This window comes from Opisthocomus hoazin, chromosome 4, assembly GCF_030867145.1.
Source record: "Opisthocomus hoazin isolate bOpiHoa1 chromosome 4, bOpiHoa1.hap1, whole genome shotgun sequence".
Lineage (NCBI taxonomy): Eukaryota > Metazoa > Chordata > Aves > Opisthocomiformes > Opisthocomidae > Opisthocomus > Opisthocomus hoazin.
In genome coordinates this window covers 72,416,944-72,439,064 of record NC_134417.1, presented here as the reverse complement: position 1 = coordinate 72,439,064, position 22,121 = coordinate 72,416,944, and the positions used below count along the sequence as shown (strand labels likewise).

The window sequence follows — 22,121 nt, the reverse complement described above, 5'->3', positions numbered from 1 at the left end:
CAATGGTGAATAGTGAGCCTTAAATTTGATACAGAAGAACTTGCAAAGATTGAAATTAGAAAATTGCTAGTGCCCACATGTACTGGAAGAAGCTGTGACATGGATCCTGAGTGTTACTACAGCCTGCCTGGCAAAACTTCAGGAAATGTGTGCCCCTGTACCAGAAACTGTTGCCCAGGTTCTGTAGAACATCCAGCTAGGGGACTCTTTATATCCCCACATACGATGCCAGCAATGTGTTAGAAATGGAGACTGCTTGGGGCTAGAAGGTAAACTTCAACACAGACAACCTGAGAGAATGTACTTAAGCTAAGAAAAAAAAAAATAAAAAGAGGTAGATAACAGTGAAATGAGATTAGATTCAGCAGGACAGCTGTATGAGGAAAATGCAGCTTACTTGGTAAAACCTGAAATGTATGACCACTTTTTTTTTTTTTTGTACAGTACCTCACATACCGTTGTCAGCACCTTCAGACAAGACAGTACAAGGCAACAATACCTCAAGGGGAAGTAAAGGGGGTGGAAGAAGAAAAAAAGGGCAAATGCTCCAACTAGAGACAGGAAGACAGCATGAAAAGGTAATAAGGCATCATCAAGCAATCAAGACAGCTTGTTTCCTAAACCTGACCTCCAGTGGTGCGTACAGAGACTGAGAGAAGGTCCACCCTTAATCCAAACTGCCATGAACCTACTTGTGAACAGTGAAAAAACCCTACAATACATATTCAGGACTTCTCAAACAGATACAACATTGCACTTAAAGTAAATTATAAAGAAGTCACATTCAGCCAAAAGAACTTCTGTGCCTATAAAAGCTGACACGTTCCAGCTTTAGTTTTCTGAAAACAAAACCATTTTAAGTTAGATTGTACTCTGTACAGTGACATCTGTGTAGTCTTCCAGAACTTCTGAACTACTCAAAATTCTGTAACTCATTGGCTTGCATCTACAGTTTTCTCTTGATTTAACATATGCTTACCTTTCCATTAACTTAAGAAACTAAAGTCAACAGGCATGCAAGATTTCTGGGTGTTTTTTAAACATGATAAAAAGTATGATTTCAGGAAGGCAACATTATACACCATGTTCCAGGGCATGTATTCCTGTGCAAGAGATGCATTATATCTAGGTAACAGCATGTGAATATAGGCACTTGCTCATTTTGCTACTCTGAACCTTCAGCTTTGAGAACATCTTCAAAACTCTTTATTCTTTGGGAAGGTTTTTGAAATTTCTGGGGGAAAAGGAAACATGTTACACTAAGCAGGTCAAAATTAACATACTAGGCAAAGACACTGAAAAAGTATCTACTGTTTAAAGCCAACCCTTACGAAATAGTGTTGGGATTGAACAGCAAACCAGGAATTCAACTGGTGGTCCAGTCCCCCGCTTTTCACAACTCAACACAAATTACTGATCTCTCTAAAAATTTGCCTACAAGTCATGTTTTGTTGAGAAGCTTTTTTCTTTTACTAAAATACAGAACACAAATGAAAGTACAGTCTCTTAGAAAAATTACTTGAAAAGCACAAAAATCAAACACAAGTAATTTTTCATCAGAGCTTTTTTCTACCCCAAAATCACATTTTGGTGGCTGTTACAATATTTACATGGTGAAATGACTACAAGTGACTGTAGAACTTTATTTTCAAAACAAAAAAAAATTCAAATTGCACGTTTTACAGGGGGCATTTCAGTTTACAAAGAGCAAATGAACTTTTCAGAAATTCAATACATGAAATTATTATAGAGAACACTTAAATATGTGCAAGCTACAGTAACTGTGAACTGTAGGGTAAAGAAAGACAAGAAAACCGACTCCTTCTCAATCATAAATGACCCACTTTAATGTGCTAAAAGCTACAAAAGGAAAAGCAACTTTTTATGGTCCCAAAATATTTTTTTTTCCTTAGTAAATGGTTTTCACTTACCATGTATTATTGAAGCAGAGAAAAATTAGCTGGACAAAAGAGACAGGAAGGATAGCACACTCCCTACTCAATTAGCCAGCTTATTTTTTCTAGTACTTATTTATGCAATAAGGCTTTATTCAGTCTGAAAATTATTAACTGGCAGGGAAACAAAAATTATTACTGAATGCACATAGTGACAACAGTTAGCTTACAGACAAACACATCAGGGGAGGGAGAAGGGAAATTCTGCTTTTAAAACTTAACTCCATTTCAAATAAACTAAGCAAATTCAGTTAGGCAAAATAGCTTAAAAGTCTGCAAAGACTACTTGCAAAAAGCAGATCCTGCCAACCTCATCCAAGCATGACAAAATTTGCTCAAAGGTGCATGCTCATAGAGGCTGCTGAACAAATCAGAACTACTTCTCTCACTATATGATGCACTAATTAACATAATGGGTCTGATCTTATAAATTAGACTATAACATGCCTATCAAATGGATTATTTAGAAGAAAAATCTTTGCGATATTTTACTTGAGAACACTTTTAAATGTTTACTTGCATTTGTAATTTCCTCTGAGAAGCTGATTAACAGTGTTCTTTATGAACAATATATTTAACGCAGAATATTTTCGAAGTACCTAACTATCTACAATATATTTACTACATGCAGATTAACAACAATAATGCAGTGTTTGGCAGCGCAAAGTCACCTGCAGTGTTCTAAAGCACTCCACTGTAAAAATTCATTTAACAGGCTCTGAAGGTGACTAAAAATAAACTCAGCAAAATTCCACATCAAGCCTTTTTCAAAAAACCAAACCACACCATCAGTACTGTGAACAAACTGGTATTATACATGGAAAACTGTTGTAGAAAATGAAGTAGTAAGGTGATCAAAATCATAGCTATTGTCAAGAATTCTTCCTTCTGTAAAGGTACTCAAAGGTCTTAAGTGTTAAGAAATGACAAGAAAACTTATTCTGGTATTCTAAGGTCTAAAACTTGACCATTTCCTTGTGATCAGTTACATATATTACTGGATTTTGTAATCAAACTATAGTTTGATTTGTAATCAAACTATAGATTTACGAATGGTTTTACCTGCAAAGTGTTAAACAGAAAATCATGCGCTTTTTTTTAAAAAAAACCAAACAAACAACAAACTAAGGGCTACACATACAGATAGTGCTTTTTATAAATACTTAGAACTACATTCTGAACTATACAAAAATCATCCTGAAAATAAATCTAAATTGCAAACAGAAATTAAGTCACCAAACAAGAAGCCTCATTCACAGTATCATTTTATTTTTTTCATTTATAATTTGTTTCCCCAATAACAAAACAAATCTTATTTTCACACATTAGAACAGCTGTTAGCATGAACATTGGAACAAGAAGCTTTAGTATCAGATTTTAACCTTGCCATGCATTCCTCTTTTCTTTAAGTACTACTTTTTCTGAGCATTTTGATTTGACATTGAACATAGTCTTTCTCCTAAATGTGACTTTTGCTAACCAGCATTAATATACAGCTTCATTCAACCAACCACTGTTCTCATATGTATTCAGTCTTCTTTTAACACTTATGACAACATATTTACTGACACTTAAAATTTCATGAAGTTTTGTTCAAATAAAAATGGAAGCAAATGGAAATTTGCAAAACTTCAAATTTTATTAAAGAAAATTTAGTGTGCTTGAATTATCAAAATAAGATATAACAACAACATTTTGTCATTAAAGGCCTACAGTCAATTAGCAAAATGGTTTTAGTAACTAGACTCCCTGTGGTTTTTAGGCATGCAAAAGTGCAGAATGGTGCTTTTGGAAAGCCTGCCAAGCATTTCTGTAGGTTAGATAACTGACTGCTGCTGGGATATCACTAGAAATTGGCTGTCCACCATTGTTTTTGGTGGGTTGTTTTTTTTTAATTTTTTTTTTTGGTGTTTGGTGGTTGGGGTTTTTTTTGGTGCCTAATGTTCTTAAATAACTTCATCCATAGCTTTAGATTCTCTTTACAGATCTAACTTCACCCCCTTCAAATTGAATTAAGAGTTACTGGGTCCAATCTTCCACCATCTGTTTTTCAAATTGAAGCTCTCTACTTTTACAACTTTCAGTTCCTAAATTTCAGCTGAATGAATCGAGCTTGAACACCACCAAAAGTTCTCTGCTCCTCCAAACAAGACTAAAAACAAAAATTAAGGCAAAATATTTTCTCTGCAACAGAATCTGAAAACGTTTGATACTAGGTAAATAAATGTCAAGATTAGCTTCACTCTGAAGTCTATAGATGCAGCACCATGATTTTGTTCTGTTTATAAATCTGGCTTCCCTTTTGATTTTGCATTCATTTAGAAAACAGCACTCTCACTAAAAGGTGAGGAAGGCTCATGTATACAATATTTAAAATTTTAACAGAGTACAGCAAGTCTACATATAACACTGGCTGCCGTGATTCCAAATATCAAGATGTTTATTTTTAAAAAGGTATTGAAGTTCTAAATGAGTAAACCATCACTTAATAACAAAATTTATATCCACTGTAGAGAGATGCATTTTCAAGTAAAAGAATCCTATTCTAGAACCACTTACCAGAGAAACTGAGAATGAAACAGATTTCTTTTAAGGCAGAAGTTCAATTATATACGAGGTTAAAAGCCACCACAATATTAACTATCACTAACTCATTCAGCATTTAAAAATTTGCATTCATAACTATTAACTCCCATGCTGGCTAGAACTCTACTGATGTTCCAAGGAAGCCCATCTGGAGATATGATTATAAGACTAAAGCTACGCCAGCGTAAAATCAACCTACTCACTACTTTTCATTGTTAAACAAACTGCGCTTATTTATGTAAGTTATATAAACTATTTATAAAGAGGAAATATGAAATATTGACAATGACAACACAGATTTTAAAAAGCTATCATTGAAAAAGTTAGAATACATATTCAGAGGAATTTCAATGCTTAAAAACAGATTCACATATGTTCATCCAGTTAAGATTAGTGTATTAAAAAAAGTTAAGAAAATACTTTGTGTTTTAGTTCGACTGCACTTGATTCAAGTACAGCTTGGGGGTTGGCTGATATAAATTAAACATGGTCACTGCCTCAGCAGCTAGAAGTACAGAAAAATGTACATGTTGACAGGATAAATAGAAGTCTCTTCTTTTGGAGTAGGGGGGGGGGGGAAGCTATCTCACTCCAATACGGGAGGTCATCCACTCCAAGCCTTGACATAATCTGAAAGAAAAGAGATGTTGCATTGGTACGAGTTCTATTCCAACATCTTTACAGTTTTTTCTACTTCTTTCTATGTTTAAAAAACATCTACTTAAAATAAATTCAGCTGGAATTGGGATTGAAACTTGAACAGAGTAAATAGTGTTTTAAACTAAGTCTACTTAGACTTTAACCACAAGATGATGGTCAAACACGCTATTTCACTGAAGCTTGGCACTCCTTCAATTTTTTTCCTTGTAAATCTAAACCACACCATTCTTAACATGCTTACTCATAAGTACACAGAAACAAATAACTTCTTTTTCTACAGCTTTCCCATGAAAGACTGTTTACTTGAAAGCTAGACCTTTATATACTAATACTAAAAAACAAAGGACGGGTTACCCAAACTGAATTGGTTGATGAGAAGGCAGTGTATCAAGAATTCCAAAATCCCATTACAAAATTAAAAATATGTACATACTGAACACCAAGATTGCAGGGGATCTAATCTGCTCACTCACTCAATTTGCAACTACTTAGAAGTCTTCCATTTCAGAAGACAGGCTTTCCTTTGATTTTCTAGGAATGCAGTTACCTAGCTTACACCATCTTTAAGCTTCATCTCTGCAAAGTAAATCATGACTTAGGTATCCAAGAGGACTAGCTTTATTCACATGGTGCTAATCTCCCTAGGATTCTGTCAGATCTTCCCAAGGAAGATTCAGCTCAGCAACCTAACTCTGGTTAATCTTTAAGAGTTGGTCTCACTACTGTCACAGTTCTAAGTATTCTAATTACTTGTCTTCTTTTTTTTTTTTTAAATAAGAAAGAGGCAGCCTGGGATGGCTAATGTTTCTAAACCAAAGTTTATATTCATTAATTTCTACCTTCCTCCAAATGCCAACTTGTTTGAAGATCTAAGTTTGTACATAAACTGAATACTCAAAATTGACTTTGACAAAACTGGTAGGAGGAAAGCAGAGTTAACAATATAATCCAAAGACTCAATCAAATAACCAGTTTGATCTCACTAACACATCCCACCCTAAGGAAGTGAATGCTACCAATCACTCTACAAGACATCTCCATTACATTAGAAAATACTTCATGCTATAAGTGAGGAAGATGCTCTCACTTCCCAAATACTCAGTTGGATTCACTATTTTTGATGTTACAAGACCACATTATTGTAAAAGTTGTACAACCCAACTGAAAAAACCCTCTACTACACGTTAGAAGAATGCTTTAAGAATCAAGATGAAAAATTAGCACACAGCTAACCATGTAAGCAAGATACTATGCAACTTGTTACAGGCATACAAAAAATGTTTTTTGATCTTTATAGACAAAGGATCTAGGGAAAGCACAGCTTTTCATTTTAGTAATTGCTGGCATAAGGTAAACAAATTTCTAAATTAGCTACATCAGCCAGATACAAACAAAAGGTTTAATATTGATAATGATTTTGTTTTATGCCAGATCATGTACCTTTTCATCAAAACTATGTTTGAATGCTTATAAAAAAAACCCAACCAATCAACAAGAACCCAGAACCACCCCAACTACCCCCAATCTTGGAAGCTTACGGTAGACCACAATGCAAAGGAAGAAGACAGTAGCTTATTTCCTTCACTGCACAAAGACACACAGAGTGAGAGGGGCAGTGAACACAGAGTAAACAATTATGCCAACAGCTACATTTCTGAGGTGAGGTGGTGGTGGTTGCGTTTTTGGTTTGTTTGTTTTGTTTTTTTTTTTTTTTTTAAACAATAAGCTGAAAGACTTTCATGAAAAATTGGAGTTTGAGCTATGAAAAAAATCTACCAGGTTCAATAAAGGAAAAATTAAAAATGTCCCTGTGACTGTAAAGATCAGAAAACATGCTCTTTCAGAAAATGCACACTGGTGTCAACAGGCTTCTAAATCAGTATTCTGATTTACCATGTACTACTATACTAAGCAGTAAGCATTTACCCTTCTCCTGTCAAAGCACAACAGGACTGAATGTGCCATGGGTGATCCTTTATGGAGCTGAGGGTGAGGTATGTAGAGATCTCGGCAGCTGTCATGCAACCTTTCATGTCCTGCTTGTTTGCAAAGATCAGAACTGCAGCCTTCCGTAAATCCTAGAAGTAATTTAGAGTATTCATAACAGTTATTGTAAAGAACTAAAAGACTATTTGTGTTACCTGAATTTCTTCTTGTATTCAATCTAATCTACAAGTACATAGCAGCATGGCGTTTTAACAGACTTAGTGGATTAAAAATCTACTACATTAAAAGCAAAGAAACCAATTTATTTGGAAGTGTTCTCCACCACAGAGAATCAAATTATAATGTCTTATACGGCTGTCCTTTTGGTGTTGACCACATGTTCATAAGTTAACTATGAAAGTCTTGTTAAAATATATTTCATAAAGCTCCAAACCATCAAGCCGGCAGAATTATTACTGGATAAATATTCTAAAGTCTACCTTAGATACTATTCAAACGTAAAAGCCAGCTAGATATCATTCCCTTGAAATTACTTTCAACTTCACTAAACAAGTTCTGCAGTGATTAAAGCTGTAACAATTTAAGAAAGCTATCTAAATTCTTGGAAGTCTTATCCTACTGTTCCGAACAGGGAGCTCTAATAATGCTGCAGTAGCTTTAGTAAAATCAGAAACTAATAAAAAGTTGTTTCTCTATGGAAACTAGGATTCCACAAAGCAATGAGACAAGAACTGGGATGTATAGTTTTAGGAGTGCAGAAAGGTAAACAAATGCAATACTCAGGAAGCTGACAGTTGTAATTAAGAGTGTTCAACACATTTCAGTGTTTATTAAATTGAGACTTTTCTCCATCAAGAGAAAAGCTGAAAAATCACTTCTACAAGTAATCTAGTCTAGGGCTACCAACTGTTTTCAAGAGATGGTAGATCAGAATCTCAGAAAAGTTTATAAATCTGGAAAGCAATAAAACACATGGAAAACCTTCACCACAAAAAGTCATCTTTCCACCTTTATTGGTAGTGTATTTGCTCCTTACTACCAGACCCAAACTACATTAACTGTAAAGTAAAAACTGACTCATTTGCAACAATTCAAATCTCTCAGAGAAATTAGCTCAACAGAATTACTTGCATTGTAGTAAATCCTTTTCCTTCAAAAATGAAGGAAGATATTTAGATTTTAAAAAACCCTAATTTAGCTTGAGAGCGACCACAGAATCACAGAATGGTAGGAGTTGGAAGGGACCTCTGGGGATCATCTAGTTCAACCCCCCTGCCAAAGTAGGGTCACCTACAGCAGGTTGCACAGGACCTTGTCCAGGTGTGTTTTGAATATCTCCAGAGAAGAAGATAAAAATAAAAATTAAAAAAAATCTCTTGAAATTTTAACCATTTAACTGAAAGAAGAGGGATAGTGGTAAAGAACAATAATATCCAGTTATATTAATATGAAGTTAAAGTAAAAAGTGATTTGATTACAATCAAGCAAGCCCTATTAGAAGAGTGCTTCATAATAATTTTCCTGTTCCAATTCACATGGTTTTAAAATTTTAAAATTTACGTGATTTAAAACGTGACCAACATGTATGCACATTTAGGCTCAGAAATTTCTTTGTGACAGTATAATTTTTATTAACACAGGAAGCATGTAACGTTATTTCACTGTTCACAACAAAAGAACTTCCCACCATACCTCATGAGCCAGCATTCTATAAAGTTCTTCTTTTGTTATAGAAAGTCGCTCTCTATCAATGCTGTCAACAACAAGAATGATGAACTAGGGGAAAAAACAATAGTATAGTATGTAAGTACAAAGTATAAATTACAGAAAGCACGTTTTCAAGAGACCACTACCACAAGTCTTCCTATAGAAGAGAGACATAGACTTTCAGAGCACACTAGAAAATAGAAGAAGAGGTTTATTGTTACAGCCTTTTGCTAAAGCCCTGGGAATCATACATGAATATTACAGTTAAAATTAAGAAAGATTATGCTTGTACATTTCAGCACTGTTACTTTTATGTGCTACACTTCAGTCTCCCTGGTGACTTTCAGGCCCTACATCACAAGCAAAATAGTTATGTAGGTACCAAAAGCACCTACACATGGCAGATTACATTTAAAATGTGGACAACAAACTTGCTACACAGTTATTGCCGAAAGCAGCTACTACTGTCCACTACTACTTGCACACCCAGAAAACTATAAAACTGAAATTGAAAATCCCTATTTTGAAAGTAGCATTTTTAGCAATTCAGCATCACCTTACTTACAAGGCTTAAGAAATGTTATTTCAAAGTAGCACATCAGACCTCAGAAAGCTATATACCTGTAGAACTTACGTCGTTGCACAGCACCCTAACCTTTGTAACGCATAGGGCCTGTGCAGTTGGCTTCTCACAACTTGGCACCCTTCCACCTAGGCACTTGGAGACGGCTGTTACAGTGATTTTGCCCTTACTGTTCCTGCCAGGTACATTATTCTCATGGCTGTGCACTTTGAATCCTGAGACACTGCTAGGTCTGGTACGTCAGGTCTCCCAAGGGAAGTGATTGTCATTGGTATGAAAATTACCCTACTCTTTCTGTTCCTTCTTTTGTACCTTCTATTTTACAGCCTTACACTAGAGAAGAAAAAGACATGGTCTTAGGTAGTAGGTAATACTCAAGTAAAAGCTTGTAAGCATTACTCAATAGTATGAGTACACAAACCATAACAACTAATCCATGTTCAACACTTGCCCTGCCCAGAGTGTGCTCCAAGCAGCACTAACAGCATCATAGGTGGGAACAACCAGCAGGGAGATCAAGCATGTTCTGTTGAAAACTATACATATACTATTAAAAAAAAATAATAATAATTTCAGGGAACACATGCCGCACTGGAGAGCAAACCAAGGAGATGCCATTCATGTAAGAGACTCCATCACTTCTCTGCCCAAATGGTAATACTTTTCCATCCCTTTTCTCTTTTACTGTAACTCTCCTTGCTTGACCCCACCCTCGATAGCTTAACCATGAGAGCTCCCTCCCCTTTCCTCTCCTCCCAGATCTTGTGCCTGGAAGCCTGTCCCAACATCCTTTCTGCAAGAATACGATCCAACTCTTAAAACAGAATTGCAGAATTAGCCATATTAAATGCACTGAAAAGCTTATTTGTGGGATTTTTACATTACTCCAAAGATTTTGTTTAGATTGCTTCAATTTACAAATAAGGAAAGAGAGAAAAGAGATAGTAAGAAAAAAGGAGGATTAGAAATTACCACTATAACTCTACAACATATGCTTGAAATCACTTTGCCTTATAAAATTAGGAGGATTCATTACCCATTGAAAATGACCACATAGTATGAAAAACTAAGTCAATTTAATGCTGCTGTGACTTTGAGATGTCTAGCAGACGAGGAGGAACAGTACAGGAATTATTCATATCAGGGAGGCTAGGATTAGCATAGTAAACAGACCCCTTTTCTTGCTCAACTCTTTACAGCAGACAAAGCTTCTAAATAAAGGGAAAGTTCTTCTCTCCAAGTGCTAGAAAGCACTGGATTTCAAACACTTACTAGCAAGAACATCCTAAAAGGATCAAAAAAAGAACTAATACATGACGGTTGGACTTCAGGATCTCAGAGGCCTTTTCCAGCCTTAATGAGTCTATGATCTCCCCAAATATCAAAATCAAACATTCTCAATGGACAAATGTCAAGAACTTCTTGTTGTTGCACCAGACAATGCTGGCAGAAGTCTCCACCCTCATGTGCATGTGTCTTAGATGTAGCCATACTTTTTCTAGATAAAATTAAGTTTCAAATATTAGAGATGAAGGTTGAGATGTCATCACCAGGCTTTCAGTAGATAAAAAGTTTCTGAACATCAGGGGTGGATCTAATCTCCCCTCTCTCAAAGGGGGGCACAATATCTACAAGAGATCTCGGCTTTCAGTAGAAATGGTAAGAAATTAAGTCTACAATCTTTTACATCAATGCAGAAATCTGAAAGCGAGGCTACAGAGATTTTATGTGCATGTTGCGTTGATAACCCTTTGGTGTCAAAAAGACTGGCATAAAAAAAAACCTCCAAAAGACAACCGTTGCAGAGTTCTACTCCAACCTTTCCAGCAATGGCAGATTTACCAATACCTTACAAGTACTGCACAGCTAGACTTTCCTTTATCCTTTGGATAAAAGCCACAAGCTGATGAGCTTTTTAAATACTGCCGCCTACAGAAAGTTTAATTCCTCATCCTTAATTATCGTTACCTCAAAAACATTTCAGACTAAGTGTACATAATTTAGGTTAATCACTGCAAATCCTCACCGAATTCGCAAAGTACATTGAAAAATTTTCTTTTTAATCTACTTCAAAAAACATGCAGAAAACCTGTTTGATCTGAAATGTATTTTGATATCGTTTGATTGTCTAGGAAAAGAAGTCTAACTTCACAGTTTATACCAGAGATCACCCAACATTACTGTAAAGTATAGAGGGAAAATACTTCAAATGTTACCAGAAAATTGGCTGCATACCAGAGACATCAAACACTCTCGGGGTTTGGTCTTCCTCCAAAAGACTTAAAAACAGTACAGCTGCAATCTTTATAAAAATCTACCAATATTCCTAATAAAGAAATATAATTTCAAACAAACTTATTGAATTTGCAGACTTCAAAGCAGCTTCTCATACCTCTGTGTTTGAATAATAGGTATTCCACGATGACCGTAATGATTCTTGTCCTCCAATATCCCACATTAAGAAATGAGTGTTTTTCACCACTATTTCTTCTACATTGCTTCCTATGGTTGGAGAAGTATGAACCACTTCATTCATTAAGCTAAAGGAGACAATATCACACCATAAAGACCAGCCAGTAAAATCCACAAGGCTTCTCACAGCTCAATTACAAAAAATTTGTTGTAGAAAAAGTACACATCTGTAGCTCTGGTAAAAAAAAAAAAAAAAAAAAAAAAAGATTAAAACTAGACATATTTCAGAAAGCTATACATTTGAATTTTTATAGAAATAAAGCAAATATTTAAGACCAGTTCTTCAGTAAAAAAATTAGTTAATTTGAATGTGGACTAAAATCTGGTTGAGGAAGTTCTAGTGTGCTTTTGTAGCAGAAACTGTGGACATACTTAAAGACATCAGCAACAAAAAATAAGCACATAAAAGGCTCAGAATGAATGGATAGGCATCTACATTTTAAGAGGCTTCTCTTTTTAAAAGACACTTTTTAACAGACACATATATTACACTTGTTTCAAAGTAGAAGCTGCTATTCTAAAGTTCCCAAACATGAGAAACACTAAACTGCGCAAAATATAAATCAGAATATAATTTTATCAGAGCACTCAACTTAGTGATTCAATATTAAAACAAATTAGAAAAGACTGTTTGCTTACGTAGCTGAAAATTTCTCAGTTCTACCTTTCAGCTTTGTCAAAAGTGCTGAGGAAAAAGTTTCTTTGGAAAACATCCTCTGCTGCCTTCGTATCCAGATATATGCATAGTCATTTCACTATGCCTTCCTCCTTTTCCACAATTATATGCTTACAAATATCTGAAGGGTGGGTGTCAGGAGGATGGGGCCAAGCTCTTTTCAGTAGTGCCCAGCGACAGGACAAGGGGCAATGGGCACAAACTGAAGCACAGGAAGTTCCGTCTGAACATGAGGAAGAACTTCTTCCCTCTGAGGGTGACGGAGCACTGGAACAGGCTGCCCAGGGAGGTGGTGGAGTCTCCTTCTCTGGAGATATTCAAGACACGCCTGGACAAGGTCCTCTGCGGCCTGCTGTAGGTGACCCTGCTTCAGCAGGAGGGTTGGACTAGATGACCCACAGAGGTCCCTTCCAACCCCTAAGATTCTGTGTGATTCTGTGATTCTGTAATTACAAGAGTAATTATGTTCTTGCCAATATTCTTGAATTTATCACAGATATTCTCTAGAGTTTCCATTAATTTAAAAATCACTTTCTTCTCTGCAGTTCTCTGTGACAGGATTATTTCTATGTCTACAAATAAAGATAGGCTTTGATGGCAAAAGATTTTGTAGTTCACTTTGTGCTTGTATGTACAATTTTATTATTCAATTTACAGTTCATTTTTAAAACACTTCTGTTCCTTCACTTACCATTTAAATATCGGCTCTGTTTAGAACAACTAATACCTTTAGTGTACAAACTGTGATCTAGAATTCTAGAGATTCCACCAGGTTGTAAAGCTGAATTTTCAATAATTAATCAGTGACAGATAGTAAAATGTAAATAGAAAAACAGAATAGTTCATATACTTACAACTGGTAAAGAATAGTAGTCTTTCCAGCATTATCAAGTCCCACTATGATTACTTTGTGCTCTGCATATACAAAAAAAAAGAAAACAGTAAGCAAAACTTTTAATTCTGGTTAATCACTTATCCTTACTGCAGAAAGCAACTGCTTGTTTGTCTTACTTCAATAGCCTACACAGAATACTGGTGACTTCAGGACACCAGAAAAAAAAAAAAAAATCCACAAAGTCTCATCTTGTCTTGAGACTACAGTTTCGGGAAAAGTCAGTACTGGAAGTCTTCATAAAGGAACGGTTTCTAATATGATTGCTTCGTTTAAAAAAAAAAAATCTAGTTTTATAAAGAAAAGTACAACAAAAACATAGAACTCACAGCAGTGTATTATCTATCACCAAACATCCAAAGACTGCACAAAATACTAGCCCAGCATTCAAGGCTCAATAATAACCACCTTGTTAAAGGGACCACCACCATCTGCATAGTAAAATCTAGGAGGAAGCTGTATTTTGAATAGATCACAAATTCCAACATTTCAATTTCTGAACTGAAAAGTCACAGAATGGCAGAATGGTCGAGGCTGGAAGACACTTCTGGAGGTCGTCTGGTCCAATCTCCCTGCTCCACCAGGGCCACCTAGAGCCAGTTGCCCAGGACCATGTCCAGACGGCTTTTGAGTATCTGCAAGGATGGAGACTCCACAACCTGTCTGGACAACCTGTGCCACAGCCTCGTCACCCTCACAGTGAAAAAGTGTTTCCTGATGTTCAGACAGAACCTTCTGCGTTTCAGTTGCTGCCCATTGCCTCTGGTCCTGTTCCTCGTCATGACCAAGATGAGCCTGGCTCCGTCCTCTTTGCGCCCTCCTTTCAGGTATTTATATACATTAAAAACATCCCCCCTGAGCCTTCTCTTCTCCAGGCTGAACAGTCCCAGCTGCCTCAGCCTTTTCTCATATGTGAAATGTCCCTTAATCATCCTTGTGGCTCACTGCTGGACTCTCTCTAGGATGTCCATGTCTCTCTTGTACTGAGAAGCCTGCAACTGGACACAGTAATCCAGGTAAAGCCTCATCAGAGCTGAGTAGAAGGGAAAGATCACCTCCCTCAACCCGCTGGAAAGTCCAGCTTATAGAATAGTGATCTTTCAAATGCTGCAATGTTATGCTTCCAGGCACAGGGGAAATAAAAACAAAACCAGACAAAACAAAACAAAAACCCCCAGAACTTCTATGCTTCTCTGTAGTTAATCCTTCTTAGAATTTCAAATACAGCAGCACAACCAGCTAGAATGGTGGCTCTTTTGATACATGTGTAAAGTTAGACGATCCTGATCCACCTACCAACAAAAAAGCAAATCACTTGAGTGTAGAGAATTTACAAATGGATACTAGAAGTAAAACTTGCATAAAAAGTCTGTGAACAGGCTCGCTTTTGAAGAGGTAATATTTCAAATTCTAGGGCGCTTATTCAAAAGCAAAACATGGTTCACAGCTGAAAGATCTCCTCTAAAATACAACATTCAATCTACCAGACTTATGACAAGTTACTAAAAGGTCAGAAGATCTATCACCAATATCAAATTGGTGGTTTTCTCAGCTGCTAAAGGGTGGTCTAAGGAAGAATTAAACTGCTTTTTTTTTTAAATCTATTTATGTATAACAACCTAGGTCTTTTCATACTGAAAGTGATTTTAATAAAATAATCTCTTGCTTGGGACTTTTAGAAGTTTTGCTATGTGATGCAGCGCTAACAAATGTTGAAATGTATTTCCTTGTATCAGTTCCCCTACTACTGCATCCTGCCATCACATTCTAAGGAAAGAAATTTTCCTGGCTTTAAATCCAGTAATACTTTTAGCCCCATAAGAAGCAGCATCAGTAATTAATAACCTTTCACAATACACAAATGGTACGAATAAACCATGCCACGTAGCTAGACTGCCCATCTCTTCTTCAAACTCAGTTATGTTTAAATGGCTTTCAAAGTTCAAACACAGAAATATCCTTCTGCTGTTTTCAAAACAGCCGTTGTCAGCTATTGCCTGGAAAAAGATTACTACTTTTGCAACATTCTGTTTGAGCTATTTTCAAGCAGGAAAAGAAAAGGAATTCCAGTCAGGCATCATATTGGTCTTTCCCACCTTTCACATCAGAATACAGACTCTTACTTAGGAATGAATGAGAAACACATTGGATGAAAAAATATCATGCTACTTAAAGTAATGGAAAAAAAAAATCCCCATTGAGATGACTGACTTTGAAAGCCACCGACACGTGAATGGCTCAACACTAATTGGGAAAAAAAAGGCACAGCTTATCTGTATTACTCCACAGTCAAATGGTATTTTATACAGCAACTGAAGAAGCACAAACAAGAAACAGTCACACAAGTGTTGATTAATGTTGATTTGGGGATGAAAATAATAAAACTAAAGCATCAGTATCTCATACAAATAGTAGTTTCCACCTTTTATTAATAGCAGTTGCCTTCAGAACGGTCATCTATGGCAATGGAAAACTCTTCACTTGCAAACATATTCAGAAGCTGAACTTCTGTCTAGTTTGGCTAGATTACAGATTTTTTTACCTGTATATGTGCATTAGAGGAAAACCATGTGAACCCAAAAACTGCCAAACTAAGACCGAATAAAATTTTGGCAAGACAACTACTTGTTTACAAGACCAACCAGTAGAAGATATATGCTACATTTAAGAGAAAGGACTACTACAGAGCAAAGCAAAGGCAGTGATTTACACTCATATTTGTGTTCTACACTTACAGACTAACCCAACTTTCTCCCTCTACTCGCTGGTATTCAAACTCAGTTTGGGTTGTATTCATTAATATCTTCCCAGTCCACCATGTTCTTGGCAAAGGAAGAAGAAAATCAATAACAGTTGCCAGAGCAGAAGAGCAGAGTCTTTACAAGTCAGATAGAAAGAGCGAAAAAAAAAAAAAGTACAAGAAGTAGGCATATGCAGAGGAAAAAAAAAGACAATATTAGACTACTGTTCAAAAGAATCCAAAGAATTTTGTTATATCAGCAATTCCTGGCAGACTGTTTTAAAAAAGTATATATATTATTGTTAAAATATATATATATATTACTGTTAAAAAAAAAATCTCTGGCAGTCTAATATAACAAAATAATAGGACACTGAAGATGATCTTCTTGCAGATGTCAGAAGGAAGACATAATATGCTCTTTTTTTCCACTTACTCTTCTATATTCCTCTATGGTAAAAGGACCCAAAACTGAAGATTCAGTTCTCACAACTTTGCCCTTTCCTCTAATTTGCCAAAAATTAAAAATAAAAATATTTCTAAGTACTCTAATGATGAGCAAGGCTCTTCCAACAGATTTGGAAGAAGATATGAGTATTGGAAAGGGTACCTACAATTTTCAGGCTGTGAAATGCAAAAGCCACATCCCGTTCCAAAGAACAACAATTAAGACAGAATGCAGCTAGAAGTCTGCTAAAGATTAAGTGGGAGGAACAGCATTTTAAAAAAGTTCAAACGTAGTTGGATACAAAGATTCATTCTGCACACTAAAAGCTACCTTAGAGTCTTCCTATAAACACAGAAGAACTGCCTAAATACATCTTGTATTTCCAGAAGTGATTACAAGAAAGTAGTCTACAGTAGTCACTGGAGCCAAAATCCATTTGGTTTTCTGGGTAATGGTCTCTGCTAGCCTGACTGTACAGCCTGGGAAGTGTCAGCAAGCCTAAGTGAAATAAACTACGGAGTTACGGAAGTTCCACCCCCTTGACTTAGAGCTTACCATTATTTTTCCTACATCAGTTTTTTAACACCTATAGCACTTATTCAGAGCAACCTGGAAGACTTTGAATAACTATCATTCAAAAAAATTAAAAGACAGATATGTGAACTTCTTAAAGAACTCTATCAGCCACACACATACACAAAGGAACAAGGTATTGACAACTGTCAGAGTTGCCTTTATCAGGGTTGCTGACATTCACTTCTGTATTTTCCTTATAGTTTCATTAAAAGGTCCTGTTTTCAGCTAGGATAGAGTTAAAATTCACAGGAAGCTGGGCGAGGACACAAAATAGGCAAACGGGATACTCGATACTATATGACATCATGCTCATGGTCTAGCTGGGGGAGCTGGTTGGGCAGGGGGAATCCCTGCTCGGGAGCGGGCTGCGCATCAGAAAGTGAGAAAATTGCACTGTGTATCCCTTGCTTTATACATTCTTTTTATCAGTATTGTCACTATTTTCCTCTTCCTTTGCTGTTCTGTTAAAATGCCTTTATCCCAACCCACGAGTTTTGCCTTTTTCTTCCGAGTCTCCTCCCCATCCCATCGGGCAGGAGGAGCGAGTGAGTCGCTGCATGGTTCTTGGTTGCTGGCTGGGGCTAAACCACAACAAAAAGCAATCTTGATAACATTGATGGAATGATAGGTCAAGCAAGTTTTATTCAGCTATGTGTTAACACAAGGCAACAAGTTAGTTGCTCCACTGTTTATTCATATTGTTGCTTAGAAGACTATGTCATTTGAGTACTGAATCACAGCTTAAGCAGGTCATTTTTAAGTCTGATTTTTTTTAAACGTACTTTTAAAAGAAGTTATTTTCAAAATAAGTGTAAGTTTGATCTGAACTTATGACACTTCATAACTAAACTTTGAATGGCTGCAGGGCACAATATCTGAACTGAAAACAACACTTGGGCAAAGTTTTTTGTTAATTTCAAAAATGAGGAAAAAGAATCAGGAAGCCATCAGTAAGTCACCTCCAAAAAAAGACAAAAGTCTATTATTAAGTCAATTGTTTCTCTTATAACTAAAGTATCCCTACTTCAGTTTGCATCATTCAATTACTATCTGATTAAGAGACAATATATATTGAGAGCTGAAAGACATAGAAATGTTATTGTCCTCCCTCCTTCAGGATTTAACCTCTGCACTCAAAAGGCACAGAGATCAGAAAGCAAGATTAAATAATGCCCTAGAACAGTTTTGACTACTACCACTACCAGCACACAAATAAAACCAGCTACTGTTTAAAGACTACAGCCAATCTCAAAGGGGAAATGAACCCTTCCAAACATATCCACAGAACTGAACAGATATTCCCTGATGGACTGTGCTCAGGGCAAAGACTGTTAGCCTTCCTCTCTCTCACTAGTTATTGACTCACAGATAAGCACAGGCATCACCCAGTTTCCTTAAACTGCTCTGCGCTGCAGCTTTTCTTGGTCCACAATCCCACATACCAGATTTGGAGAGTAGATGGTGCACTGCAATGGAAAAGCAAGTACGTTCTGCCAGAGGAGCAGGAGAAAGAGCTAAAGGCTTTCCACTTCTGAAAGTTCCCATCACAGCTCAAAGCCACACAACACTATTTTAACCCTTGCATTTTCCACCATGAGCCAATCTGGGTTTGCCAAAATGGGCTAACCATAACCAAAATGGGCTAAACCAACTGGAAGAATTTCTGCTGCATGGACATCGAGTTGGAACAGAACAACAGACAGATTCAGCTCCCTGGCAGGAGCACAGAGATGCTGCCCAAGTCATAGGGCTAAACCAGTGGAATACAAATAGCAAGAAATGCTGCTGGAAGAGGTCAATAGATAATATTAGTCAACAGACACTTATAGCTGAATGTCTTTAGAAACAGACTAGGTCAAGACTCTCAACCTTCCTTCCAGTACCTCATCCTCATTTTTGGAAAGGATGGTAAGAGAATCAAATTGCAAGAGTAGTAAAGAAGATGTGTAAATTAATAAAATGCCATTCAGTGCTTTAGTAGGATCTAACGTACCTTTACTACAAGGTTTTCCTGCCAGACAAAAGTCACTTTGTATGAACTCAATTTTCTGTACATCACACATTTACTCTGACTGCACTGAACTCTGATGCACAGACATGCATGGGGCTTATTTTAAGATGTTAGTTAGCTTAAAACGTGCATTTTTCAGAAAGCTACCAACACACCTGCTTCTTGTTAGTTAATGCTGTTAGCTCACCAGTAGATATTTCTTTTACATTGTCCAGACTTTACTGATCAAATCTCTTTCAGATTTGGCATTTTCAGCTCAGCTGTTATTCACATTTATGTAAAGCAAAACTGCAGTGCATAATTAATACCCAAGTGAAATGCCAACGATTTTCTGTTCTGTATCTTCTAGCACTCAGGCACACCTCCTCCCCCATGCTCTACTTGATGGAAAACAGATGTCACTTGCTAAATTTTTGCTTTGTTTAACCTTTCATTTTGCCAGTATCAAGTGCTTCAGACTATCAGCAAAACCCACACCAGCCATGATGAGCTGATGATAGCTCCACACACATTGGGATCCGTTTGTATCTTTGGAATCTCCCCTCTAGCTAGTCAAAATCAGGGTGTAAACTACTGTGCTAGTATGCTCAACAAGCATTTTCACGGGACAGGCTATGAATTCTCCAAGAAATTATCTAGATTCGGTATATCTAGAAGAGCAACCAAAACCAATTCAATAATCATGACCCTTCACTATTATTAATAATATTATTTAGAGGAAAATAGTCAAATAGACATATAATTTGAGAATAAATTCCCAGTAAATTGGTCAAAAATTTTCCTTTGAAGAGAATTTTCTAGGGTGGAATTTCAGTTTTGGTCATGAAAAGAAAGTCACTTTCTTCTCTATGGTCACCACAAGAAGAAGGGGCAAAAAAGCCCAACAAACAAAACTGAAAAGAACCTCAAAAACAAAACAAGATCAGGACACACCACAGAAGCCTCTCAAAAGCCAAACGATAATTATTTCATGGTAGTGTCTTATCTATCTTGACTGTGATACTAATATTCATTAACACTTTAAATGTATGAAGAATAACTTTCCTTTCAGGAATTAATATACGGTAATAAAGACAGCATATTTTCCACTAATGAAATTAAATCAACGTAACCTAACATTGTCATGTATTAACAAAAAAAAAAAAAAAAAAAAAAAAAAAAAAAAAAAAAAAATCAAAACTATGACACTGCACCTCTTGCTTCCTTCCTGAAGACAAATAGTGACATCATAAGACACCATACAGACCAACTAAAAGCCACCAGAAGTTCTCTCCTGATCAGTTCTCTGCTTATAGACATCGCTTTGGAGTCCTTCACGGAATGAAAGGAGTCAGTACTTAATAGTTTTCTGGAGAGCAGGGGGAACCTTGAATCTTACCAAATGGGTTTTCCAGTTCGAACTAACAACAATTTCAGCAGACTCTGCTAGAAGACTTCAGGAACGATGTGGTGGGATAGTGTACACGGGGCAAAGATAAATGGTCTGGATCTCCCTCCCACTCCCATCCCATGAAAAGATGTTTTGATGTATCGATGTTAATAAGTGCACACACTGAGAATTTGCTCTCGTATTTACAGAATTAGAATGAGTTACGTGCACTGAAGGGACACCAGGTGTACCTGCCTCCCAGAACACCCCTCCCATTGGCAACAACGTTGCACAAAAAAAACTGAACTACTTTTTTAGTAGCTTTAAAGTGGAAATGAAGCATATATTTGGAAACCTCATGAGAGAACATCAACATCAATTTGCCCGCTCCAAACTCAGGGCCTCAAGGAAAAACAATACAATACAAACGATAAATTGCTTTACTATTTTATATTCTAACCAAAAAAAGGCTAAGTAAACAAGATTCATTAAAATAGATAGAACATAATTTTCTATTTTTATGGTAGCTGTCAGAGCTAAAGGTGGTGGCAGCCACAAGCCTTGAACTCTGGATGAGAGCACGAGCCATTACTGCGGTGCGGGGTTCACTTGGTGGGAGGGAATGGAAAGCTATCCCCTCACCACCTTTTTATTCTTGGCTTGAGAAGTCATTTCCTCGGGTCGCCAACTGTACTTAACCAGCATCTTTGCCAAGACACAAACAGATCTCTACCTCACAAGACCCATTCGCAAGTTCTGTGGCTTGTTTCCTCGATACCAAAGATAAAAACAGCATGACTTTAACAGCAGACCTCGACTTAACAGCGGCGGGTCGGCAAAAACAAACACGACCTTCGCCGCCCATCAACGCTTCAGCCGCGGCGACGGTGCAAGAGCCAGGCGGGAGCGGCAGCACTGCTCACCGCTACGCGGCCTCGGGAGGTTGGCGGTCCCGGCCGGAGGGCTGCCCGGGAGAAGCGGCGTGTTCAGAGCAGCCGGGGAGGCAGGGCGAGAGGCGGGGACCCCCCCCCCACCAGGCGGAGAAACAAAGCGGCCCCGAGCGTGAGGCGCCGCGGAACCAGCGCTCCAGGCGCAGCGCAAAGAAAAGCCCAACTTCTGGCCGGGCGCGCCCTCAGAGGAAGCCCAGCGACCAGCGCGGGCCCCCGACAGCTGACGGCTGCCTGCGGCCCCCTCCGACCCGCGGGCTCCGCTCCCCCGCCTCGCCACCGGCGCGCCGCCCGCCCCCGCCTTCCCGCAGCCGGCTCGGGTCCCCGCGCCCACCTTGGTTACCGAAGAGGCTCCACAGCTTGGCGAAGATCAGGCCCATGCCTGGCCTTGGCTCTCCGCCGAGCCCCCAGAGCGCCCAGGGCTCAGTCAGGCAGCAGCGGCGGCGGCGGCAACTCCCCTCGGGCGGACGCAGCCCGCAGCACCCCCTGGGCAGCGGCCGGCAGAGGGGCGGGAGGGGCGGGAACACGGCACTGCCCCGCCCCCGGCCAACG

The 22,121-nt window shown here is 37.8% G+C and overlaps 1 protein-coding gene across 2 annotated transcripts; it reads right to left on the bottom strand.

Moving 5' to 3' along the window:
* Positions 1-1,810: 1,810 nt before the first annotated feature.
* Positions 1,811-22,050, bottom strand: ARL5B (ARF like GTPase 5B). 2 transcript variants are annotated; one of them, XM_075419489.1, is made up of 6 exons: positions 21,904-22,050; positions 13,441-13,501; positions 11,831-11,978; positions 8,841-8,924; positions 7,128-7,279; positions 1,811-5,171 (listed from the first exon to the last, which is right to left on the bottom strand). In XM_075419489.1, exons 1-6 carry the CDS (start codon positions 21,947-21,949, stop codon positions 5,123-5,125), a joined length of 540 nt encoding a protein of 179 aa, XP_075275604.1. In that variant the 5' UTR covers positions 21,950-22,050; the 3' UTR covers positions 1,811-5,122. The 2 variants fall into 2 exon arrangements, with proteins under 2 accessions (XP_075275604.1, XP_075275605.1); XM_075419490.1 differs by having other exon boundaries at positions 11,831-12,085; positions 21,904-21,931.
* Between the last annotated feature and the right edge of the window lie 71 nt (positions 22,051-22,121).